Below are 27,001 nucleotides of genomic sequence, written 5' to 3' on the forward strand. Positions count from 1 at the left end.
CCTGGTTGCTATGATTGCAGCAGAGCACTCTGGCAGGAAGGCAGGAGCAGAAGATCACTAGTAACCCTCTCCAGGGCTTCCTTCTTTGAGGACAGGTCAGCGGTGTGTCCGGGAGGCTATTTGAATAGCAATGGTAACATCAGATGTCCATGTGTTGTGTGCTACTTTCTAAGACTTTCCATAGTTTTTTTTATTTTTTAATTTTTGCACTATTCCCTCAAGGATTGGGATGTCATCCTATATAAGTGTGTTTCCTGCACACTTTTCTGGCTGCATCTTAGCCATCTCTCTCCTGGAGCCACCAAACTTTGGTCACACCAGCCCTTTCTGCTACTTGGACAAGCCACGGTCCTCTCCCCTTTGCTCATGCTGGTCTCCCTGCCTAGAAGCTCTTTCCTCTCTTCCTCCCTCTTCCATACCCAAGGCTAGTCTTTGCTCATTCTCCATATCTCATCTCCCTTTGTCCTCAGAAAGCCTCCCCCAACCTTCTGATGAGGTAAAATTCCCTTTTGTCATTTTGCCCTCTCATGTACCCTGAACTTGACTTTATAACAACTGGCCTTATGTGTTTATGCATGTTCTTTAAATCTGTCCTCTCTTCTCTGCAGACTGTGGGGTTGATTTGAGGCCAAGACTCCGCTATGTTGCATCTTGCCTTAGTGCAGTACCTGCCTTGGAGTCGGTACTAGATATGAATGAAGATTGAATTGATTTTTGTTTTATAAATGGGGGAACTGAGTCACACAGTGAGCCCATATAGAAGTTCCCAGGGCCCTGATATGGAGTTCAGTGAGCTCCAAGCCCCTTCCCTCTTTTCCTACTCCCATGGTGAAGGCCTGGGTCTCCTGCCATGATCTTTGAACCTTCCCTTGAACCTGGGGGTATATACTCCACTTCTTCCCTCCCCTCTTCTAAGGGGAGTGAAGTGCTCAGGTCCCTACAGGAAGAGTGCACTGTGATGAACCTGGAGTCCTCGTTCCTGAGGTCTGAGAAACCAACGGGAAGCGGAGCTCATGAACCTGACCTTATTCTACTCATGCCCTCCCTCTGTGATCTTGAACCATCAAAATGGCTTTCAGCCTCAGTTTTATTCACCTGTAAAATGGAAATTGGATTCTCTGTGACTCCCAGGGCTACCGGAGAGAGATCATTTGAATGCATGATCTTTAAACTCTATGACAAGTCATGAACTATCATGAAAATCTTTTTTTTTTTTTTTAAAGTGGATTCTTACGAGCAGCACGTTAACGTTACATTCTGGTCAGATGAGCAGGAAGTTGCTTGTTTTTTTTTTTAGGGCAGGTTTCAGAATGACAAGGAAAGGACAAACACATTTTCATGGTTCTGAGGTGGCCTTTGATAGGTACAAAAGGAAAGATTACATTAAAGAAAGTAAGTTTTGATAAAAATGACTTGGCTCCATAGAAAAGCATTTCTGCCTGTTTTAATCAGCTTTGTCATGGCTATGACTAAAAGATCTGACCAGAACAACCGTAGAGGCAGAAAAGTTTATTTGGGGGCTCATGGTTTCAGAGGTCTCAGTCCATAGATGGCCGGCTCCATTCTCTGGGGCTCCAGGTGAGGCAGGAGATCATGGTGGAAGAGTGTGGTGAAGGGAAACAGCTCACATGATCATCAGGAAGCAGAGAGAGCGTCCACTCACCAGATGCAAAATATATATCAAAGGCTCACCCCCAGGTACCCTTCTCCAGCCACACCCTACCCACCTTCAGTTACCACACAGTTAATCCCATTAGGGGATTAAGCCACTGATTGGTCTAAGACTTTCCTAACCCAATCATTTCTCCTCTAAACCTTCTTGCATTGTCTCACACATGAGCTTTTGGGGGACACCTCACATCCAAATCATAGCACTGCCAGAGTATTCTCAGAAAACTCTTCTTGGGCTCAAAGAGTGGAGAAGTTTGGTGTTCTGGGAGGTCTTGGCTGGAAGGGGCTTGGGCTTGGGCTCGGGGAGTGTCAAACTCCTGGGCAGCATCTCAGAAGCTCAACTTCCCAAGCATCAGGAACAGCAGCCTCACTTTGCAAAACAAAACGAAAGCAAAAAACAAAACAAAACAAAAAACATGGAACACCTTAAGAATGACCCTCTGGCAATTTTCTCCTTTGCATTTAATTTCTCAAATCTTCTACTGATTTTCTTGTCATTCCAGAGGGTTTTGGAAAATGATGAGAATGTAGAAGAAGGGAATGAAGAAGAGGATTTAGAAGAGGATATTCCCAAGCGAAAGAATAGGACCAGAGGACGGGTAAGTGGGGGATGCCACAAGGGAGGAAAGAGCAGAGCTGAGGTCAGGCCCAATAATCGATCCCTGGACTTATTCCAGGTCCCACTGAAGCGAGATGATCTCACACCCGTGGTCTGGCTTGGAGAATACTCAGAGAGGAACACTCCAGAGGGGCTCTGATCCGGTCAGAGCCTGGAGGAGTTCCATGCTGGCAAGAGGGATGAGAGGAGGCAGAAGGCACTCTGCGGGGGAGGAGGAGGAGGAGGAGAGGGTGTCTGTTGGGCCCATCACTCAGTCATGAAAAAAGGCTGAAAGTTTCCTGAGGTCATCCCAGAATGACAGGGTCAGGACACAAACTTTGGGGGTGCGCTTCCCTAGGCTGGGAGCAGGAGCCTGCTGGGGAAGAAGGGGGAATGCAGCTGATGGTCCCCAAGTGGGTTTGGCATGAGCTTTGGAGTCTGGATGGGGCAAGGAAGGGGTCAGAGCTGGGATGAGCAGAGGGAAACCCCTGGTAGAAGGGATGAAAACAAGGTAGTGGTTGGTCCCCGGCGGGGAGAGAGCCAAGCCAGGGTGGTGCTTTCAGGCCCCAGGTTGGTTCTCCAGAGGCCTCATGTACAAGCCCAGAGGGGCTTTCTGTGGTTAACCTTCTGTGGTCTGCAAGGGCATTGGATAGTAATGAGATGGAGAGGACCCTCCAGGGGTAAACTGAGGCTCCCCACTGGAGAATTCACTCTCTTAGGCCGGAGGGTCTGGCTCCTACAGGCTGCAGGCAGGACCCTTCCCCTCAAGATAAGAAGTTTGCCCTGTGGGTTTGGGTCCAATAATAATTCTCGCAAGCCTCCCTACTCTCACAGCCCCTATGCTTTAGTGGACAACAATATCTCTGAGAGAGCTTTTAAATGCAGATTCCTAGGGACCTGTGATCAGCAGTCCTGATTCAGCAGATCTGGGATAGGGTCTTGAACTGTATATCACTAGCAAGTTCTCAGTCGACAGTTGCTTGTAGTTTAGCACTGCCCGCACCATGGGCTCAGATGCTCGGACCTGCTGACAGGAGCAGGGATCTCTCAGTGCGGGCAGGCCAGCTGTCTGATGGTGCATTCTTATATCACTGTCACCAGCTTCATCAGTTGCCAGTGTTTTGACTGTTTTGTCTCATCTGTTCTTTTCTCCCACTTTTCATTGGTTTATCTGTTTGATTATTTCCTCATGAGCAGGAGTGGGTAGGAAGCAAATCCTAGACATTAGAGTGTATCTCTAATAGATTTCATTTTCATACTCAGTAAAAATGACTATTATTTTAATAGCTACTATCCAGCCTCTGTTCATTTCCCCTTGATTTCTCAAAAAATGTCCAGTGCTGGTTGGTTGGTTTGCAGCCTACATCTCCTTTATTCCACACATACCTCTTTCTCATGACTCTCTACCACACACATTTTTGTGTTAAACCCCTGTGCCATTGATTTGTTGAAGAACTTGGCTTATCTTGTAGAATTTCTCACATTCAGGATTTGGTGGCGTAGTGGTGCTTTTATGTCTTCCTCTTTCCATTGTATTTCCTGGAAACTGGTATAGTTGTCTTTTCTTTCTATGGTTTTGGTTTCCATGGTTTTAGTTACCTGTGGTCAACCCTGGTCTGAAAATATTGAATGGAAATTCCAGAAACTTCTGATTCATAAATTTAAGATCATGCACCATTCTGAGTAGAGTGATGAAATCTTGGGTTGTCTAGCTCTGTCATGCGAATCGCCCCTTTGATCAGCGCATCCACACTGTATATGCCACCCTCCCATTAGTCACAATAGGGTTGTCTAGGTTACCAGATAGACTGTGCCAGTTTTGTAGCACTGTGTTCAAGTAACTCTTATTTTACCTAATAGTGGCCCCACAGCACAAGAGTAGTGATGCCTGCGATTTGGATACGCCAAAGAGAAGCCATAAAGTATTCCCTTTAAATGAACAGGTGAAAGTTCTTAAAGAAAGAAAAAACATATCAGATGTTGAGGTTGCTAAGATCAACAGCGAGAATCTTTTATCTGTGACATGGTAAGGAAGAAAAAAGAAATTCCTACTACCTTTGCTGTTGCACCTCAAACTGCAGAAGTTATGGCCGTAATGCATGATAAGTGCTTAGTTAAGATGGAAAAGGCATTCAATTATAGGATTTGGTACTATCTAGGGTTCAGTGCTCCATGGGGAGTCTCGAAACATATTTCCTGTGGACAAACGAACTACTATTGTTTGATTAGAGACTTAAATAGATTGAGGTTATTTGTGTGTGTGTGTGTGTGTGTGTGTGTATCTATAAATATTTATTTTGAGGTAGGCAAGAATCTTTCCTTGGTGGTGAGATGTACCTTTTATTGGAGGCACATGGTGTCCAGTTCTTTTGCTTTTAGTGGTCTTTGAATTGGTCAGTAGATTTATTGCCAGCTTGATTCCTCCCTTATAAATTTCCTCAACAAATTTTCACCTAGTGATTTTCATAGCCACCGACGAACTTGCCTAGACTCATTACTTCATTCAGCAGGTGGGGTTGCCTACAAAATAATTGATGTCTGATTCCATCTTGGAGGAAGGCTTTGGAGCTTGAAATTCCTGTGAACCTCAAGGCCTGTGTAACTCCTGACCTGCTTCCTGTCTCCTGAACCAAACCTACTAGAGTAGACTGTAGAAAATGGTCCTCTTAACATTTTCTGCACTCTCAATATAAATCTAGAAGATTGGACTCGCAGTCAATGAATAGGAATTAGGTGTCTGCTCTGTGAGATTGTCAATAGCAATAGCAGCAGCCACAGCCATTTATACTTACAATGTACTTACTCTAAACCAGGCAATGCGACGGGCACTTTACAATGAAGTTACTATGCAGACAGTGATGACTTGTGTCAGGTGCTTTACACTACATTCTATATTTCTGACTGTCCATTGCAGAGGCTGCTGGCCACATGGAGCAACTGGTCCAAACTGAGAAGTGCTATAAATGGAAAACACACACCAGATTTCAAAGACTTAGCATGAAGACAGGAGCATAGAACATCTCGTTATCAATCTTAGTATTTATCAGATTTTGAAATTATAATATTTCGGATAGATGGGTTAAATAAATAAATTATTAAAATAAATTATGTTTTAGTAAAATTAAATGTACATTTAAAAAATTTTTTGCCTTATTTTCATTTATTTTTTTGAGTGCTAGGGATTGAATCCGGGTCTTTGAGCATGCTAAAAATGCCCTATACCACAGAGCTACACCCTAGCCCAGATCCTCTGTCTTATTTTAAATGTAGCTACTGGAAAATTTGAAATGACAAGTGTGGTTCCTGGTATATTTCTATTGATTGGAACTTTTTCCTTCGTTCCTTTAAGTTGGTATTATTACTCCCCCAAAGGTTAAATACTTGGGCAAGATCACTCAGCCTTGTCAGGAAGAAGCCAGGATTTGAAGACAGCTCTGTGCTTTTTCCATGGAGTTGTGCCTGCTCAATGCTCAGCATGTAGCCAGGACCCAGCTTGCTGAATGAATGACTGAATCATGGAAAACAGAAAGTGTTTTAGTCAGCTTTTTTTGCTGCTGTGACTAAAGGACCCAACCAGAACAACTGTAGAGGAGGAAAAGTTTATTTAGGGACTCATGGTTTCAGAGGTCTCAGTCCATACAAGGCTGACTCCATTCCTCTGGGCTCAAGGTGAGGCTGAACATCAGGGTGGAAGAAGGTGGCCGAGGGAAGCAGCTCACATGATGATCAGGAAGTAGAGAGAGACTCTACTGGCCAGATACAAATATATACCCAAAGCCACGCCCCAATTCCCACCTCCTCCAGCTACACCTACCCACCTTCAGTTACCACTCAGTTAATCCCTGTCAAGGGATTAATTCACTGATTGGGTTAAGACTCTCGCCACCCCATCATTTCTCCTCTGAATCTTTTTGCATTGTTTTACATGTGAGCTTTTGGGGGCCACCTCACATCCAAACTATGACAGAAATAATAGTTGTACCCCAACTTCAGGGGAGCCTAGAGAAGGCCTGAAACAGCAAGGATAGGGCTGAGACTAGCTTGGGGTTCAGCCAGTGCTCGCCGATTAGCAGCTACTGGTTCCATGTTGTACAATGACATTATGGACATACCATCCACGGTGGGAGCTATGGAAGAACCCAGAAAGGTATGGGTGGGCCTCTTTGTGCTTCAATAGCATGTGACACTACTTCCCCCACAGCCTCAGTTAAGCTGATGGCTACTGGTCAATAACTCCTCCCATTTCCGTGGGTAGTCTAGGCCTGGCTCCTCCATGTGTAGTCCTGGATTGTGGTTTCAGTATTACCTTGGAGCAAGCGAGCTCATTAGTAAGGCAGAAGCCCAGCCTCTGCCCTACATGGACTGGATCAGGGTCTGCAGGTTGACAAGATGTTCAGGTGCTCTGTGTACACATGAGGAAGTCAGGGCTCAGGTAGAGTTTACAAGATGGGTTCTGCCTTATTTGAACTTCAAACCCACGAGTTCAAACCCCAGCTTCATCACCTTCTACTCCTTGGATAAATTATATAAACTCTGTGACCGTGACCACATTGTAAAAGTACTCTGGGCCTCAGTTTCTTCTTCAGTAAAATGGAAATAAGAATACACAGCCAATTTTGAGTGCTTAATAAAGGCGAGGCATTAGAAGGGAGGGTACAAGCAAAGGGAATAGCTCTGGGAGTTCTGATAATGTAAGTTCCCTGAGGGGTGAGAGCAGTTCAAATCTAACAATTAACAAGTATGTTTATGATAACTTTAGCCCTAGAAATCACAGCTTGTTAAGGTTCATAAAATGATTGTTAAGTCATCCACCTGAGTATTATCAGTGAATCTATTAATCAGTATTTTTTGATGCACTATGGTGCAGTCTGGTGCTTCTCAAACTTAAGAGTGCATACGAAGCACCCAAAGGTCTTGGAAAAGTACAGATTCTGAGGCATCAGGTCTGGGATGTGTGGGCTGAGCTCCTGCCTTGTTAACAGGACCCTGGGTGCTGTTGGCCCTGCAGGTCTGAGGACCACACTTTCAGTAGCAAAGGTTTTGGGCAATGGTCCTTAATTTTCTTTTTTTCCATCTGAGCAATTCCTTACACTCTTAAAAATCACGGTGAGCCCCCTGCAAAGGTATTGTTCTGATTATAACCAGTGAGACTTATTTCACTAGTGACTTGCTACATTAGAAATTAAAACAAAAATTTTAAGCTTAAGAATACCTAAGCTCACAGTGAAAGCATCATCACGTGTCATGTAGCTTCTGGAAAACTCCATTATCCACTTTTGAGAAAATGAGAGGGAAAAAGCAAATAGTGTTTTAGTATTATTATGAAAATAGTTTTGACACGGATCCCGGGACCACTGTTTGAGAACAACTGTTATAGAAGAACTAGCCCTTGGCTTGGACCGTCTGCCCTAGTTAAGGGTCTTTTAGTTGCAGGAAACTTGATGGCTTAAGCAAAAATGGGGAGGATTTGAAAAATTGCTGGGCCATTGCCCCAAATTTGAGCAATCTTTGAAGATCCAAACCACAGGAAAGGCGGGAAAGAGACAGGGAATTTAGAACTGGGGAAGAGTAAGAAACCCGGGCCTCTTCTGGCCCTTGTGTTTTTTTTTTTTCTCTCCGCCTTATTCTTCTTGTTTTATTTATTTTTTTTAATTGCAGATGGATACAATACCTTTATTATTTATTTATTTATTTTTATGTGGTGCTGAGGATCGAACTCAGGGCCTCACAGCGCCAGGCAAGCTCTCTACCACTGAGCCACAACCCCAGACCCTTCCTTCATTCTTCCTTTCCTCTAACTTTCCTTTCCTCTCTCTGCCCCATAGCTCCAGAATTTATGGGTTCCCATAGTTCAAGTGGCTTATACTAATTGTGGGTCATTGTTTCCCCATTCCAAGTCCCTTAGAGGTAGAATCGGATTGGCCCAGCTTGGAGGTAGGCTCTGATTAGCTCCAAAATCATGTGACGAATCCTAAACCAGCCAATCAGCCGTGGCCTATGGGGCAGGGTCCTATGGTACAATCATGGCTGCCATGGCCCACCAGTATGTGAATGGGAGGTGGGGTGGGGCGGAGTGCAATGAGGTGGGCAGCTCTCAGAGAGTGTAGACAGGTTCTTTTTTGGCAAATCAATTTCAAAGGTTTCATAACAGTGTCTGAAAACCTAGGGTTCTGCTCCTTTTACTGGTCCTGTGACTGTGGACAGTCATGAACCCTCTCAGAGCCTGCTTCATCAAATGATAAATAGGAATAATACTACTCCTCGGTCTAATTCAAAGGTTATTTTAAGAATTAACTGAACTAATACACAGGAAAGAGCTCTGCATGCTGTGAGCCCCGCAGAACGCTAAGTGTTAGTGATTCATAATAAAGTACGAAGTGCCATCTCTGCCCTCAAGGACCTCAGAATCAGATTAAGGAGAAGATGCTAAAACTTAAGATGCAATGAGAACACAGCAGGTTTCTGACAGTGCATTAACCAGGGGCAAACAGAGCCAGAGGATCCGAGCAACTCTGGAGGCTAAAGTAGGAGGATCACGAGTTCAAAGCCAGCCTCAGCAACTTAGTGAGGTCCTAAGCAACTTATCGAGAACCTGTCTCAAAAGAAAAGAAAAAAGAAAAAATAAATAAAAGAAAGAAAAGGAATGGGGTTCAGTGGTTAAGTGCCACTGGGTTCAATTCCTGGTACCAAAAACAAAACAAAACAAAATAAACAAACAAACAAACAAACAACAACAACAGCAGCAATGAAAAAAGACAGAGTTCAATGTAGGTAAGGAGGGAAAAATAATTTATCAAGCACTTCCTATAGACTTAGCACTGTCCCTGTGGGGTCATATCCTTAGGTCTAACCCTCTCAACAACTTGCTCTGGAGGTGTTGCTGTTCCTGTTTTACAGAGGAGAAAACCCAAGCTTTGAGAAGTAACTAGTACAAGTCTCATGGCTGATGCTACAGTTTGATTGTCCTCCTGGCTCCGTGTGTTGGAATTTAATCCCAATTGGGTGTTCAGAGGCGAAAACTTAATCTGACTATGGAATTTGGAGCGATTAGGATTAGATAAGGTCATTAGATAAGGGTGGCACTCCCATGAATGATACATACACATGCTCCTTAACACTTGCCCTATAATGCTCTGGGGTACCTCAAGCTTGCAAGCAAGAAGACCATTGCCAGATGAGGCTCCTAGACCTTACATCTTCAGAACCATAAGTCAAAATGAACTTCTTTTCTTTATAAAGCAGCTTGCCTCAGGTATTTTGTTATAGTAACCAAAGACTGGCTAATATAGCTGGTGTTCAAATCTATGTCCACATGGCTCTTTTTACTTTTCAGTGCGGCAAGGGGAAGATTTTTGGAAGAATGGGATGATAGCAGGGCTAAAGCATAGATTGGATGTGGCTGGGTAGAGGAGAGACTAGCCATGACAGGGACCACTGAAAACAAAAACGTGGATGTAGCTGAGTTGGGGTAAACCCGATGAGATCTGCACTAGGCTGCCGTTGGATGTGTAAGCAGGTCATAGGTGGCAATGAAAGAATGTGTGAATGCATGAATGACCATGGGCTCCTGTCCCTTCTCCCTTGTGTCCACATGGTTTGGCAGTCCTGCAGGAAGGACTGGCTGAACAGCCCAGCTGGTGGGTTCTTTGAGCAGTTGAGGAGCTCCTGGTTCAGGGTGTGGAATAGAAAGGAATTGCGAAGGCTGCAACGATCTCTGAAGGAAGAATCAGTAGCGTGTGGATACAGAGAGTGAAGGAGACCACCAATAATTGACTTTCCAGCCAGATTGATGGATTCATTTTTTTTTTTTTTTGGCAAACATTTAAGGGCTGCCCTGCGCCTAGTTCTGAGAATAGTGATGGACTAGATAGACTGATCTCCACCTCATGTGGCACAGACAGAAAGTGAGCAAGTAAAGCAACACATGTACACATTATATGCCAGCCAGCGCAAGAGCTGTGAGAAAGCATGATCGGACAGAGGAAAGGCTATCCAGCGGACAGAAGGTGGTCAGGGAGGGCTTCTTAGAGGAGGTGACTTTTGAGCAGGGCAGGTAGATTCCAAGTGGCCAAGCTCGAGATCTTTCAGGGGTCTCTGGTGCTGCTGCCTTAGAAGAATACCTCACCCGTCCCCCCCAGGTGCCATGCGACCCAGATCCCCATCCTGCAGCTGGAGGAAACTGAGGCCCAGGGAGTCAGCCCTGCAGCCCTGCGAGCCTGGCTCTCTGCAGAGCTGCTCCTGGAAGCCCTGGCGCTTCCAGTTCTCTGCTGACCCCTCCTCTTCCCTGGAGGTATTTCTCCTCTCCGAGCCCCTTCCCAGCTGCTGTTCTTCGTCATTCCGCTTGACTTGCCTTCACCTGCTCTTGGCGGCTGTGACAGGGCTGTGGGCTGTACACGTCAAGCTGTCCCTGGCTTCACTGAGGTGGCGTGGGGGGGTGGGTGTGCAGGCAACGAGGGCGACCACCCTTGGCATCCTGGGCATGGGTGCCTGTCAGTGCCCTGGGGCGACTGCCAGCGCCTGGCAGCTCCCTCTTGGGGTCAACTCTGAGTAATGAGGGCGAGGGGAGGAGGGAGGCTGGCTGTCACTCGTGCAGGGCTGGGGGGTGGGGAGGCAGAGAAGAGACTGGAGGGAGGGAGGAGGAGTTTGTTTTGGAGAGAGACAAGCTGAGGAGGTGGCAGAGGCGGCAGCTTGGCTGGTGGGGTTGATCGTGCAGTGTGGGTGTTTTGTGAGTGTGCGAGGGCCCGGGGCCTGGGGTACGGGCCTCGCCACGGTGAGCCCCCAGCGCCATTTTGCAGGCCAGGCCCTGAGACGGCTGCATCTCCCCCACACCCCAGGCTGCTGTTGTGTCTCATTTCTCATCTGCTGCCCCTTCCTCTCTGTCCCCAAAGACCTCAGCCGGCCTTTTTCCTTGGCTGGGAGTTTACTGCTACTCATTACCAAAGAATGACCTGGAGGAGGTAGGGTGCTATCCACGTGACCAGTGTGGGACTTACAGAGATTTAAAAATAAACCTCCCGCATTCCTGTAGCCACTGTCCTGGACGGCAGAGCTGCCAGCGACCTCTTGGGCTGGTTTTCTCCTGAAGGTAGAGTCATCCCCCCCACTTCTCATGCGGTCCCCCCTGGGAGATGCACACAGCAGGGCCACGTCAGGAGACTGTGAGGGTCAAGGTTTAAGTCACTGGCTGGAGGCCCGAGGCAGACCACACAGGGAGACCTGACCCGAAACCATCCCAACTCAAGGTCAAGCGTCAAGGGGACAGAAGCTCCCCTGTGTCTGGGCTTGTGTCCTGGGCCTGGATACTAGGCCTGGCTGTCTCTTGGGACACTTGGGGAGTGGGCAGTGGAGTGACAACTGCAGTTGCATTTCCTCTCCTACCGGGATTTGCTCCCAATAATGCCAGTCAGATGATTAGCACAGGGATCAGGGCTGGCATCTTCCTGCTGGGTCACTGAAGCCCCAGGAGGAGGCCCTAGTGGGATGGAAGCCCCAGTACCCGGTAGGAATTCGATCGCCGTGGGCTTCTCACTCAGCCTGAGTTTGTGTCCTGGCTCTGTTCTTTTTGACCTTGGGCTCCTTGCTCTCTGCTGCCTCAGTCCTGTCATCCATTAAATGTAGATGATAGTGCTCCCTCCTTGGAGTTGCTTAAGGAGATGACCCAGGCAAGTAGCCGCGGGATTCGGGGCAAGTTCCCTGACCTCTCTGGGACTCAGTTTCCTCCCCTGTAAAACTGGGTTGGCGTTGGTGCTGCGGCGAAGGTGTGGGAGAGATGGAGGCGAGGCACGCAGGGCCTCACAGGGCGCATGCTCTTGAGCCGTGTGACCATCATAATAACGAGCATCCCCATACCCCCCCTGTCTTCCCAGGCTCGCGGCTCTGCGGGTGGCAGGAGGAGGCACGACGCTGCCTCTCAGGAAGACCACGACAAGCCTTACGTCTGTGACAGTAAGTATGGGCGCCTCGGCTCCTGCCCCAGCCCCACCCTGCCCTCTGCTTCCGTGGCAGCCAGGCCACTGCTCCTGGGCCTGCACCCTGCCTGCCCACCTGCTCCTCCACCAGTGTCCCCTCCTCCTGATGCAGCCAGGGTGTCTGCACAGGGGAGCCCGTCGGGGAGGCCTCCTGTGCCTCTCTGTCTGGCAGTGCCTTCTTGGTGGCCTTCCTCAGGCTCTCTCTCTCTCTCTCTCTCTCTCTCTCTCTCTCTCTCTCTCTCTCTCTCCCTCCACCTCTTTTAAGATTCATCCTCTATTTCTTTCTCCATTTCAGAGAGTCACAAACAAAAGCATAACTCACCCCCCAACAAAGGCGCTTGTGGCTTTTCATTTGTTTCTCTTTAATTGCCTTCTCTCTCCCTGTCCTCGGTAGGACAACCTAGGAATCTCTCTGGGACGATGACTCACTTTAATAAACACCCCTCCATCCATCTCCAGACTTTTCTTGCTGCTTCAGAAACCTCTGCTGGACAAGCGACTGCCTGGTCCTGGGTTGGGGTCTGCAGACGTGGGGCTGGGAGAGAGGGGTGGCAGGGAGCCCCTGTCACTGTGCTGTTTCTCTAGAGACCTTCAGCTTGAGGAGCGACTGTGGTCAGCAGCTTTTGTCCTTTTGCACTTTCCAGAGCAGGGGGCGGTGGGTTTAGCATCCTGCCCTGTCGTCTTCTCCCTGTATCTGCCACCATCTGTTCATTCCATGGCAAGGACAGCCCTCAAATCCACCCTCCTGAAGATCTTCCTTCCTGCCTTCTCCTCTGATCTCCCAGACCCCTGTCCTAGGGGAGAAGGGGCTTCAGGGAAGCAGCTGCGGCAGGACTGGGCATGGGGCTTCCCCGGGTGCCCCATCCGTCTTCCCCAAGGCAGGGGGTGAGCCAGGGGAAAGAGGGCCCAGGGAGGACCCTGGAGGTGGGGCCTTTTCCTTCCTCCTTCACTGGCCTCTTGTGATTTTCAAAAACTCATTCCGGGCCTGGTGGGGTGACAGCTGTTTGGAGAACATTTTGCTAGAAGAACTCAAACTCTATGACCCCCATTTGGCTGTTTAACACACCGTGCAAGGAAATTCCTGAGATGACTCCCGCAGGTGACATCCCACCCCAGGCAGTTGCCGTCCAGAATGAGGAGGAAGCAGGGCACAGCCCCGATGCCTCTGGGCAATGCCACTGGGTGCCTGCTTTGGCCTGGGTCTTGCTTCCTGGATGGGGATCAGTTTTGTTGTCCTGGGTAGACTGGTTCTGGGCTTCGGGCTGGGAAGGGTCCACAGACCCGCCACGGAGCAGGCTTTCCAGCTGTGTCTGGCTGCCGCAGACACAAGGCTGCCAATAGCTGTTGTGGACCTGGGGCATTGCCACTCATCTTCTTTTAAAAAGCTTTTTTTTTTTTTTTTCATTTTGGTGATTTTCTGCTATCATAGATCCTGGGGTTAGCTTTTCACTCACTCTAGTAGTTGGTGGAAGCCCTGCCAATAGTATTCCTGTATATTCCCGGCCACACCCTGTGCGCCCTTTCTCACGTTCCACTCACTTTCCAGTCCCCTTTCTTCGACATTTGCGCCCCCTTGTAGATATCTCCACCAAGCCTGCTGTCTCTGCACAAAGTACTAGGGTCGAACCCTCTCCTCCAAAGTGCCTGTCTTTTTTTAGGGGCTCTTAGTGCCATTTGCTGTGTTCCGGTTCCCTGTCCACAGGGTCTCTCCTTCCTGCCTACCCTGCAGTGCTTGGGGGGGACCTAAGTACAGGCTGCTGTTGCCTTTCTGGAAATCTCAGTGGCCGCTTCCTTGGCTCTTCCCAGATGTGCACAGCCTCCCTCTTCCTTCCTCAGTGGAGTGAGGTCCACTGTAGATTGCCCTTCTCTATTCTGGCTCTCCTAGGACATTGTGTGGCAGCTCCGTGATTAATAGACTTTATTTTTATCCAGTGCCCTTCAGACATGTGATCCTTTGGGATAGAAATGACCTTTGGAGAGGTCAGGAGGCCCACCCCCCCACCCCTGAACTGGGCAAGGAATGCTTTTAATAATCTCTAATGCATCCTAAGTAGAGAGGTGTCTGGTCGCCTTTCTAGAACATCCCCAGGGATGGAGTTACCATAAGCTGCCCTTTTTTTCATGATTCCCGCTGTGCTTTGAATGATCGTTTCTTCCTAAGAGGAGTGGAAAATGTTCTCTCCTACAGGCCCCTTTTGTCTTTTGTGCACCTTTGTCCGACATCTAGGCACAGTCAGCATTTCCTAACATCCTTGTAGTCTTGGTCCACCCAGGGTTCCACCTCACCATCTCTGTGCAGTCCTACTCTGAATTCCAATCCAGGTCTGCATTTAAGCACTGCATCCTCACTGGAAGTAGCATCCAGAGCAAGTGGTTCCAACAGCCACACACATTTCCTTGTTGGTTTTACACACCAGCTCCTAGCACAACTCACACCAGCAGAGAACATTCTGGTTGCCTGGTACACCATCTCAGCCACTCCCCCATCAGTGCCACCATCCTGGCTGGTGCCAGGGTCTCTCCAGGTGTGTGTACTTTTCTACTTATACATTGGATTATCTCTCCTTCCATAAATCACTCTACATTTGGCCCCATTGAGTCTCAATAAACAGATACGATAATGTGTGACTTCAATATACAAGATTCAATCAAGGCAAATTTAAAGACATTGCCCACTAGTTAAATGTCATTCTTCACAGATTTGCAGTCCCTGCCATTTTTGTATCATCTGTGGCTTGATTTGCATAATTCCCACTCCATCTTTCGAGTTATTTATGAAAATATTAGGTCACCTTGGACCCCAACCCCTCTCTCTGGGTTTCTGTGGAGTGATAATAAGCCATTTTTTTCCCAGATGCAATTGTATTTAACCCTTCCTGGGTCCAGCCATCCTGTTGTGTTGTTGGTCCAAGCGTCCCTTTCACAATGGGTGGTTGAAATATTATCTTGGCTGCTAACTTCAGGTGATAGATAGTTTGCTTCTTGCCTTTCACTTAGCCATTGAATTTATTCCATCTCAGAAATATTAAATCACCTGAATGTAATTTATTTTTTTTTACCCAATCTATGGCATGTGTATGAATACTTCATTTTTCCAGCAAGTAACCCATCTCTATTAATTATCTTGCAAGTTTCCAAGCTTGAGGATTAAAGTTCTGTTTCTTCTCTTTTGGTCTCTTGCTGAAGGAGATGCGTTTGTTGCCCACAAACAAAGCAATGGAATAGGACTTGGTGGAGAAGGCTGTTGGTGACTGTCAGAGGTGTGGACCTGGACCACCTGCCCAGAAATGACCTAGCTGCTTATCAAAATGCAGATTCCTGGGCCTCTTGCCAGAATCACAGGGGCAGTCCCACAACGTGCATTTTCTGAGTGTTTCTTAGGGGGCAGTCTTATGTCTCTTGGTGTTGGAGACTGACTGGTCCCCTTCATTCAAACTCCAAGGCTCCTGGCCTGTGGATGCCCAGCCTCTACTTTTAGTCTAAAGTTCTTCATGCTCCAAGATTCTCCAGGCAGGTGGCCACTGGCTGGCATCCGGTGGTTTAGTTGGCCTCTTAGACTCTTTCCTCTCGAGTTCTTTCAGCAGTGATAAAACTCAGCAATCTAGCACGTGATGTCAATGCACTTCCTCATCGTCTCATTAGCCCATTTTACAGGTGGGATGATAACTGGAGACAGACATGTGAAAGGAATCCTTGGGTTTGGGCTCCTGAAGTCATTTCAAGAGTTCGCCTCTCCTCTTCCTGGCTCCTCCCGGGAGGAGGAATTGTTCTGTCAGGGTCACCAGGCAGACTCCTGGTGAGAGACCCACTTTTCTGTTTTGTTTGTTCAAGGAACATGATAGAAAAGATGGTGGTGATGGGGTAGATGGGGTGATGTTCATGGAAAAATTTCTGTCTCTGAGACTTAGCCATTCAGGGAGGCGCAGAGCAAGGCCTGCACTTTCACTGGGCAGAGTGGAAGTGACTGGTGAAGCTTTATCCAGCCCTCCCCTGGTTTTTTATTTTTTTATTTTTTTAACTGTAATAGTAATTCCTGTTAATTGGTGCTCACAGCATGTATTGCACTCTGCCTAACATACAAGGACAGACGATCTCACTTTATGTGAAGAAATGGAAGATTCAGAGAGGTGAAGGGACTTGTCTAAGGTCACACAGATGGTTAATGCTAACACTGGGATACGAGCACCTCTTTCTTCAGCTCCAGAACTGACATACCCCAGAACATCTCCTGAATAAACTGCTGGTTCAATGTGCTCTGAGAGTTGAAGGAAAAAAAAAATGTGTTTTAAAAGTTAATTAATGAGCACATGTACCTAATTTATGAAGTGAAGTCCTGTCCACTATTGACAGATGACTTCTCGGTGTCAGGTTGACAAGCCGGAGTCAGGTAGTAATTATAATTGAAGTGGAATGGGAAAGATTATATGATTTTTGAGTCTTTTAAATTTAAATCTCTTAAAATCACTCCCTCCACTCCCCAAACTAGGGCATTGGGGTGGATCAGTGACCAAAGACAGACAGACGTGATGGAGGGTGTCCTAGGAGCCTGACTCACCTGTGAGTCCTGTCCAGGGTTCACACATCGGGGGGGTTGTCTGAGCCCCACCTGTTTCAGTGACATCCTTGTCTCCACCACCCTCGCCCCTTACACGTGTATTTCAGTTGTGTGGCCTGTGATCCTAGATGAGACAAGGCATCAGGCTGTTCTCCTGTCCAGAAACCCAGCAGCAAGGGCTTAACTCTGTCCAGTGGGGGGAGTGTCAGAGCAGGGTCTGGTATCCCTTCCTGCCCTGGAATCTGGCCTCCTGGTGATGTACTGGAGGAGAAGGGTGTCCAGCTAATGCAGGGTCTAGCCCCTGGTTCTGCACTCATGGGCGGTGGCACCTGCTTGTGCATTTGCCCTTGCGGAGATGGCCCCTATCTTGAGCTCTGGGCCTCCCTGTTCGGCACCTCTCCTCTGCACTTTGGGCTCCTTCCCTCCCAGGCAGCAGCTTAACAATGAGCCTTTTAACTCGGGAGACATGAAGTCTCAAGGACAGGAACCAGAAGCAGGAGCAGATCTTGAGACATCACAGAAACTGTGTCACGGGCCCAGAGGAGCCTTGGGACAAGTGGATCAGTCGACGGGGCAGACACAGCCCCCACCCACTGCAGTCCCAGGAAATCTGCTTGACCTCAACCTCCTTCAAACCGCCCTGGTTTCACCTATACCTGAGTGCAGCAAAGGCAATCAGAGGAGTATTGTGGCCTGAGTGGAAAAAAAAAATTTTTTTTTGGAGGGCATTAAGGCCCATGTTCTCTAAGGCTCTGGTGCTTTGAACTTCGAACTGCAGACAAAAAGCCAATATTGTGGCCTTCAGGCTCGCTGCCCTTGTTGCTGCAGGGAGGCCAGGCTCATCACTCAGTCCCCTCTGCTATTATCCTGCAGGTCCTTGGATGGGCTGCGGGGGGTGTGGGGAAGGCTCAGTGCCCCAGAAACTTGATTTGTGGAGCAGGGCCTGTGGCATGGGATTGATCCCCCGAGGATGAGTGCCTCTGTTCTGGCCAAGCAGAGCCCGTTTAAATGTTTAAAGGCCATTGCCCCACCCCTCTAGCGCTCTGTCTTGCTCCTTCCCCTCCAGACCTACCACCAAACGCAGCCTGGACTGTGACCCGTGCTCTCTGGAATCATTTTCTCACCCAGTTGAAGCCTTGCTCTCACTAGACGCTACTTATTGGGAACTTTGTGACACATAATTCCTATTGAGATATGGATGACCTGATGGGTGTGGTGGCACAAGCCTGTAATCCCAGTGGCTTGGGAGGCTGAGGCAGGAGGATGGCAAGTTCAAAGCCAGCCTCAACAAAAGTGAGGTGCTTAGCAACTCTGAAACCCTGTCTCTAAATAAAATACAAAATAGGGGTGGGGGATATGGCTCAGTGGTCCAGTGCCCCTGAATTCAACTCCTGTTATCCACCCCCTGCTCCCCGAAAAGACACAGATGACCCATAATGGGGTAGGTGTTAACTTTGGCAGAGGTTCTTTTTATTTTTTAAAATAACTTTTTTCCCTATGGAAATAATATTTGTTCCTGTAGAAAAAGTGTATTTTTATTTATTTATTAATATTTTTAAAGTTGTGGATGGACACAATATCATATATATATATATATATATATATATATATATATATATATATATATACACACACACACACTCATGTGGTGCTGAGGATCGAACCCAGTGCCTCACAAGTGCAAGGTAAGTGTTCTAACACTGAGCTATTGCCCCCAGCCCGAAAAAGTGCTTTTAAAATGTGTGTAAAAAGTCTAAAAAAGATAATGTTGTATAGACATACAAAGAAGGAAAAATAAAAATTACCCGTATTCTTACTCCTCAAAGATAACTTACTTTGTGCTTTTTGTATACATTTCTAGGATTCATCCCTTCCCAAGAATACATGAGGAATATCTTTCCATGTCAATAGATACATTATTATTTTTTTTTTTTGAGATGGGGTCTTGCTAGATTTAGGTTGCCCAGGCTAACCTTGAACTCATGATCCACTTGCTTCACCCTCCTGAGTCATTGGGATTACAGGTGTGCACCACCTCGCCCAGCAATAAATACATTTTTACAACATCCTTTTTAGGGCTATATAGCATTTCATCATGGGGCCATGCCACAGTTTATGGCTGTGACCCAGATTTGCAATCAGTATATTACTTGGTACATGTTTAGCCAGTTTAAAATATGTTACTATTAAAAATTCTGTTCACTATTAACAACAATATTGTAGTTATATCTTTGCATAAGGTCCTGCTATTTCCAAGAAGCAGAATTGAGAGGTCCGTGGGCCTGGCACAAGTCTGGTGAGGGGTGTAGGTCCTGGCAGGTGAGAGGGAGCTGAGGAAGAAGAATGTGCTCTGATCTGGCTAAGGTCAGATTGTGGCTCTGCTGCTTGTTATCTGGGACTTGAGGTCATTTTGCTCCTAGAGTCTCTATTTCCTGGGGTGTGCAGTTGGGACGGTGCTCGTGGGGAAGGCTAACTGTGATCATGTATATAAAACGTCTGCACGGTCTACCTGCCTGAGGAATGTTTCTCCCACCTTTACGTTTCCTTGTTTCCTCTTTCTCCAGTGTACTTGGAAAGACCAGGCTGTTGTCACCCAGGAGGTGACACACTACTGGGTGGTATTTAATTGAGTAGGCAGTGAGCTCTGTAAGGAACAGGCAGGAGTGGACTTGGGAGGCCGGCCTGTCAGATGATGCTTCTCCCGAGACCAGGGGCGACCCTCAGTGAGCACAGATTGAACTGATTGCAGTCTTCATGAATGGAGGGGTATGCATGGGGGTGGGGGAAGAGTAGTAATGGCTGAAGTTTGTCAGGTTATGTGATGGGAGTGCAATGGTTGATGGACTTCATCTGTATTAGCACTTTTAAAAAAATGTTCTTTCTAGATAGACATGACCATAGAGTGTATTGTGATATATTATACATACATGGAGTATAACTTATTCTAATGAGGATCCCATTCTTGTGGTTGTACATAATGTGGAGTTTTACTAGTTGTGTATCCATAAGGAACATAGGAAAGTTACCTGATTCATTCTACTGTCCTTTCTATTCCCGTCCCCACTCCCTTCCCTTCATTCCCCTTTGTCCAATCCAATGGACTTCTTTTCTTCCCCCACCCCCATTATTATGTGTTAGCATCCACATATCAGAGAGAACATTTAGCCTTTGTTTTGGGGGACTGGCTTATTTTACTTCGCATGACAGTCTCCAGTTCCATCCATTTACTGGCCAAATGCCATAGTTTCACTCTTCTTTATGGCTTTGTAATACTCCATTGTGTATATATATATATATATATATATATATATACACCATATTTTCTTTATCCATTCCTCTATTGAAGGGCACCTAGGTTGGTTCCGTAGCTTAGCTATTGTGAGTTGAGCTGCTGAAAACATTGATGTGGCTGTGTCACTACAATATGCTGATTTTAAGTCCTTTGGTTATAAACCCGGGAGTGGGATAACTGGGTCAAATGGTGACCCTCATGGAAGTGCCATGAGACAAATGCTGTGGTCATCTCCACCTTACAAATAAGGAGAATGGAGAGGGAAGGGGTTAATTAGCTTCCCCCAGACCACACAGTGAATGAATAGCTGGTAAAGCCAGGATTTGGTTCTATTTGTCAGTCTCTCTCCCAACCCTTGACAAACGCCACCACTCATTCCTTTCTGGACTCCGCGGGTACCTGTGTGTCTCCCTCGAGGCTCCCTCTCACACTTTGGAGACAGGGTCTCACTGAGTTGCTTAGCGCCTCACTGTTGATAACAGTTGGTCCACTTGCCTATCTTCTCAAACTGTACAGTGAGCCTTCTGAGGGCAGGACCTTGTCACAGGCCACTGGCACCCCCTCCCCAGCACAGCAGCAATCCCAAATTGTCGATGAATGTCTGGAGAGGGGGATGCGGAGTCCGTGCCGGGGCTTAAGACAGACCCCCTTGGCCAGAGTCGCGTGTCTGTGACACAAGGGTTGTGGGGATGCCAGTTGAGGTGTTCCGAGGGGGACGGTGGTCAGTGCTGAAGCCTGGCGCTCCCACAGACTTGTCTAGAAAGGTCAATCTGTACGATTAGGTGTCAGGGAAGAGTGTGAAGCCTGATGAAGGAGAGGAGCTTTCTGCAGCCAGCCAGGAGAAGACTGGAGGCCTGGAGCTTGGTGACGGCAGGAATAAAACAGACAAGGCCAATAACAAAGTCCTTGTGGAACCTGGCGGGTGACAGAGAGGAGGGTAGGGCACAGGAGACAAAAGACAGGGGGTGGCCACGGTGACTCTTGGCATCTGGGCTCTTGTAGTGAGACAGGAAGAGAGGCTTACCTGGCACATTCTGAAGGGGGAGGTGGTTTTAGGGAAGCAGTGAGGCTTTGACATGTGGAAATGACAGGACACCCAGACAGGAAAGTCTGACAGATGATAACGGGCATTTGTTTCCTTAAAGGAACCAAAGATCTCGCCCTGTCATAGGTGGAAGGGGACTGCCTCAGGTAAGGACCCATGAATCACCCAAATGACCTGGGACTCACTGATCAAGTCTGCTCTGCCTCCAAGGTCATCCAGGTCATCCGCAGCAGCAGCATTTGTGTCAGATATTCATCTAGGCCCCAGAGGTGTATCAAGATCTTGAGGGAGGGGACACCAGGAAGGTCCCCAAGCCTGTGGGGACTGCCATACCTTATGGTGACTGAGTCTGAGTTTTTATTTTCCTTTGTTTAGCTTCCTCAGAATGTTGGCAATGACATTTGTTATTCAAACATTTTTCTTGTATAATAGAAAAGAATTATATTTTACTCTTTCCACTAATTAAAGACATGCAAATGTAGGACACAGTAGAGGACAAAGTCAAAGATGCTGCCTTTGGAGGGATGGTGGTCAGAAGTACTTGGTTCTGGGGCTGGGGACATAGCTCAGTTGGTAGAGTGCTTGCCTTGCATGCACAAGACCCTGGGTTCAATCCCCAGCGCCACCAAAAAAAAAAAAAAGAAATCCAGAATAAGTTGGTTCCTGGAATCAGGAGCTCCTGGTTTGAATCTTTGTGCCATTTCCTAGCCATGACCTTGGGCACAACCTCTTTGAGCCTTTGTTTCTTTGCCAAGTGAGGACAATAATGTGAACTTTTGAGTGTTTCTAAGAGGACTAAGGGAGACAGCATGTTAGAACAATTAGTTCACTGCTTTGTTCGTAAATGTACTCAAGAACTTGCTAAGGCTGACCTTGAACTTGTGATCCTCCTGCCTCAGCCTCCTGAGTCACTGGCAGTATAAGAGTGCACCACCATGCCCCATAAATGTTCTCAACAAATATTTTCTTTGTACCAAATCAAAAAAGGGCACTTATTGAACACTTCGGCTGAATCTCAATTGTGTCCTGTGCCCTCGATGTTGGGGTTGTTGGGGTCCAGGGAAGGAGTCCTATAAAGTGAAATGAATTAGCAAAAATCGCCCGTGTTTTCTGAACTTGTGCCTTGTGCCAGGCACTCTGCAGGGATGAATTCATTCAGTTCTCACTATTCCTGTATGATGTGCCCATGATTATTACCTACACTTTATAGACAATAAAAACTAAGGCTTGGAGAGATTAAGTCATTTGCCCAAGATGACATAATTAGCTGGCCCAGGAAGGCTGACCCCAGAGTTCGCCAACAAAGTTACCCTGCTTCTTAGCAGGGTGGGAAACATCCTGCCAATGTATTTAATGCCTGGATTTGGGAGGTTTCTGCATTTTTCTGCTGGAGATACAGAAGCAGGTTCTATGATATTTTGAAAGGAAGGGCTTTTTGCACATCTCCATTATTCTTACAGGGAATTGTTAAGGGGGAGTCTCATTCACAAAGAGCAAATTTGTAAACTGAGTAGAACACTGGTCACTGGAGTCTGGCAGATCCTGATCTGGGCTCACTGCTAACACAAGGGTCAATGCTAGGCCTAAGGAATGTGGCTGTTAAAAATCAGAATGCGACACACCCCACACCTCCCCAGTCCCCGTGTTTCTATCCAAAAGAACCTAGAAAGGTATGGGAACATAAAGGGTTAACACCAGACCCAAGTCTCCCAAAGGTCACCCACCCCCTAGGCTGATGTCCAGGCTCTGAAGGCAGGGGAGGGGAAACCACCTGGCGTGAGAACCCTGGGCTTGCCTGAGAGGAGCATCTTGTCTCCCAAGAAGGAGCAGGCCTAAACACCGCAGGACCTGGGCCAATCCTTGAATCCATGACTTTTATCACTTTAACCTCTGCGGAGCCATCTTGAGAAAAGTGTGTCTGTTTAAGATGGTCTCAGGGATTCACGACCCCACCTTGAGAACACAAGTCTGGGCTGGTGGCTTTTGAAGTCTCTCTTGGGTTTGGTCCCAATGTGAGTGTGAGCCTGAGAGTCACACGGAGCTTTTCTCGCTTGGAGCTGCTCTCCTCTCGGGGGAACTGGTCATAGGCATTCCTCCTCTCCCAGATAGCTCTGCAGAGAGAAAGAGGGGTGTCAGGAAGGCGTGGAGAGCCCCGAAGGTCCACAGCCCGTGAACCAGCCTGGGGGCGTGTGATTCTGTTGGGCTCTGCAGGACCCAGGCAGGGTTCCATTCAGGAGGGTTGAATGGAAGAGAACTTGATGACAGAATGATTATGGAGGTGCAGGCAGGATAAAGGTAGGCCAAGGGCGAGCAGGATGCCCTCCCCGTCCGCACATGACTCCCAGAGCCGGGAGGAGGGGCAGCGCCTGCACCAACAGCGTCCACCAACTGGGAAGGGCAGAGTGGGCCAGGCGTGAACCTCACCTCTTCTGTCCCTCACCTCCGTTTCCCTGTTGCTGCCTCCTCCTGGCCAAACCCCACCAGAGGCAGAGAGCGAGCTCCAGCGTGGACAGGCCAAAGGGAGGCACTGAGAGGTGTGAGTGGGGGAGGTGGCAGGCAGAGACCATCCACCCCATACCTCTCTTTGTCGTGAGCTTCAAAGTCAGACAGCCTTGGGTTCCAAACTCCCTCATGCTCAGTCTCCTCATGTGCAAAATGGGGTCCTGCCTCATGAGCTGTGGTGAGATTCTGTGTAGGGGTGTCTGGCTGCCTGTCTGTCTGCAGGTGTGATGCCCCAGAGGCACCAGTCGGTGATGGGTGCTGCTGGTCCATGTCACAGACGATCGAGGGGGTGGAGCTTCAGAGAGAAGGGGGTGATGCTTGCTGTCTCTCAGGGTTGCATGGAAGTGCCACTGGGCAGAGCTGGGAATGAGATGCGGCAGGTGATCCCCAAGCCCAGGCTTTGTCTCTTGGACGCTCATTCCCTAATAGCTTTCAGTTGTTGCTTTCAGTCTCTGGGAAACCACTGGCTCAGATACCCACTGCGTGCTCCAAGTTGGGCTGATGAAAATGTGCCAGAGTCATTAAGTTATCAGTGGGGAAGGAGGCTGCTTCTCCCCGGCAGGAAGGATTCTGCTGTCTGCTGCTGCTTTGTTCACACAAACTGCCCGAGGCCCCCTCCTCCTCCTCCTCCTCCTCCTCCTCCTCCTCCTCCTCCTCCTCCTCCTCCTCCTCCTCCTCCTCTTCTTCCCCACCCCCGCCCCAGACAAGGAGTGAGCGCAGCCGGGTTAAGGGGGGCAGGGGACATGCTGTAAATATTCTGGGGCAACAGCGAAGGCATTTGTAACTCCAGCCGGGAGGTCCTGCATGGAGAATCCGGCTCTGGATGGGGATGTGGGCAAATGCTATTTCTGCAGCTTGACAGATGGATCCGCCCCAGGGGGAAGGAGAGAGAGAGGGAGGCAAGCTGGACGTCCCTTATTGTCACAGCCGTTGTTCTCCAAGCACACCGTGCCAGGAACACAAAATCCAGGTGCTCACTTGCCAAGGTGAAAGGAAGGACCTTAGGCTGTGCACAGGCAGGGCTGACTGGTCCCAGGGGTGATGGCTTCAGAGGTGTGTGATGCAAAGGAGCCAGGTCCCGGGGAAGGAGGCTGGAGTGGGAAGATGGGGGCATGGCCCTCTCTGCATGCTTCAGCAGTCTTGGGGCTCAGTCTGATTCCACATGACAGATATTTCTGACATGGTGAAAGGATAGCAGATGCTTCCAATACTTTATTTTCAGAATGCCCCCCCCCCTTTTCCTTGCTATTCTCTATCCTGGACTTCAGAGGAGAAATGACTAGATTTTTCCCCCCTTTTGGGTTTATTCTCTTTGCTGAGGCCTTTGATGGCAGTGGTGATGATGACGGCTGATGGTGGCTGTGACTCACCACGAGCCCTGTTTTCAATGCATTCTGTCATGTCACTCCCACCACCGTGAGGTAGGTGTACTGTCACCGTCAGCGCAGAGAGAACGCCTGGGCACAGAGAGGTTTAGCAAGTCACATAAGATCACACAGGGAGTCAGCAGCAGAGCAGGGATGGGACCCAGCTGTTCCAGAAGGAACCCACTACTTGCCTGCTACAGATCCTGCCTCTCTGAAGGTAGGGCTGATCAGAAGCAGGGCCAGAGCAGTAGATGGTACTGGAATCATGACTGAGTGGCTAACTCCTGCAGCCGGCCTTTCAAGTTCATCTCAGAAGGGAACTACATCACCAACTGCTAGGGACCTGGGTTTACCTTGATAGTCTCAGGCTATCAGTTGGAGCAACTTAGTTCCAGATTTCTACTCCCAGTCCCAGGAGATTTCTAGGACCAGCTATAGGATTTGTGGGGTGCAGAGAAAAAGGCAACGGAGGGGACCCCTGATCAAGGTGGTATCAATGTGAGGCTCAACAGGACATGGGAGGGTGTCTGAAAGCCCAGGCCACATGCCCGAGAAGCCAGCCCCTGGTGACTGGAGTGACAGGAAGATAGGATTAAATACAGGAGGTGAAGCTGTGCCGGTGTTTCTAGCTTTTCCAAGCCAGTTAAAGCAAGATTGCCAAAGCATTTCTTTTCATCAAAATATAGCAGTTAAAAAAAAAAAAAAAAGACAACAACATAGCAGTTTGATCCTGATGCAATTCAACCAGAATAAATCTTGGAAGTCTCGACTCTGTTTTCTTGCCCCTGTGATGAAGTCATTCCAAAACTAGGTCTTGGGGTTAGAAGGTTCATATGGGGGTTGGCATCCGCTCCATTAACTCCAGTCCTCCTAATCCTGTCTTTCCAACTGCCCTTCCTCCCCCCAGCCCCCGCCTTGCCTCCAACCTGAGAACTTGCTTGCAGATCCCCTGATAAAGCACAGGCTGTGCCCTGCCTCTGCGGTCCCTCCGTCTTCCAGCTCCCCCTCTTCTCCCACAACCAGCCATGCTGGAGGGAGTAGCCCTGGGTCTCATCACTGCTTCCTCATTTCTGGGAGAACTCTAGCCCTTTGCAGAATTGTCTTGACCTCCACGAGGTCTCAGGTCCTCTTCTTGCCAAGGTAACCTACTAACTGCTACAGGCTGTGGTCTCCCCCCCTCCCCATCCCTCTTGGCCCTACTGCCTCTGTGACTGCCAGCTCTGCTCATCCTTAAGGTGGGGATGTGGCTGCCATGAGTATGTCTCCTAGGCGCACTTGGACATGTCCTGGCACGTGGTAAAGACTCAGTAGCCGTTGGCAGGAGCTGTGACTGGTGGCATCATGGTGGCCATCTTGAAATCTACTCCCTTGGCTTATGCTGCTTTCTCTCATGTGAGTCTTTCTTCACCATTTTTTAAAAAATCCCTTTTTCTTTCTTCACTGGTCTCTTAAGATACGGACGTTTTCTTAGTTCTCTCCTATGCCACACCTCTCTCTCCTCTCTCTCCACAATCGCTCCTGGCACATCTCTCTATAACTTCCAGGCCAATTCCCAAGTCCACATCTCTTTCCCAAACTCCAGGAGAATAAAGCCAACCCCAGACTGAACTCCTTCTCTCTTTTTTTTTAATATTTATTTTTTAGTTATAGGTGGATACAACGTCTTTATTTTATTTTTATGTGGTGCTGAGGATCGAACCTAGTGCCTCACGCATGCTAGGCGAGCGCTCTACCTCTGAACCACAATCCCAGCCCCTCAACTCCTTCTCTTCGTTCCTTAAACCTTATTTTTCCCCTACATTCTTCTAGCCCGTCACCTAAGTCAGGAAGGTGGCACCGTCCTTGCTTCCCTTAGCTGACCTCAGATGCCTGTCACAAGTCAGGCCCTGTGCAGGTCCCTGGAGATACAACTTGTGCGCACACACACACACCAGGGACCTGCCGTGCCTGCCGCTGGCGGGAGAGACTCGCATACTGATGCATGATTAGTCCGAGGAAGGTAA

General features: G+C 48.2%; 1 protein-coding gene across 3 annotated transcripts in view; it reads left to right on the forward strand.

Moving 5' to 3' along the window:
• Dpf3 (double PHD fingers 3) overlaps positions 1–27,001 on the forward strand; it is a 259,933-nt gene that overhangs the window by 147,003 nt on the left and 85,929 nt on the right. For all 3 annotated transcript variants that reach the window (XR_006851067.2, XR_006851066.2, XM_046440970.2), the window contains exons 5-6: positions 2,175–2,270; positions 12,136–12,214. Coding sequence is in view for 1 of the 3 variants with exons in the window: in XM_046440970.2 (XP_046296926.1) it covers positions 2,175–2,270; positions 12,136–12,214 (175 nt within the window). In the remaining 2 variants the exon portion in view is untranslated. The remainder of the gene's footprint in view (positions 1–2,174; positions 2,271–12,135; positions 12,215–27,001) is intronic.

The sequence above is a fragment of the Marmota monax genome, unplaced genomic scaffold, assembly GCF_021218885.2.
Source record: "Marmota monax isolate L192 unplaced genomic scaffold, Marmota_monax_Labrador192_F-V1.1 WCK01_AAM20220418_F8-fsc00017, whole genome shotgun sequence".
In the NCBI taxonomy this organism is placed as follows: Eukaryota; Metazoa; Chordata; class Mammalia; order Rodentia; family Sciuridae; genus Marmota; species Marmota monax.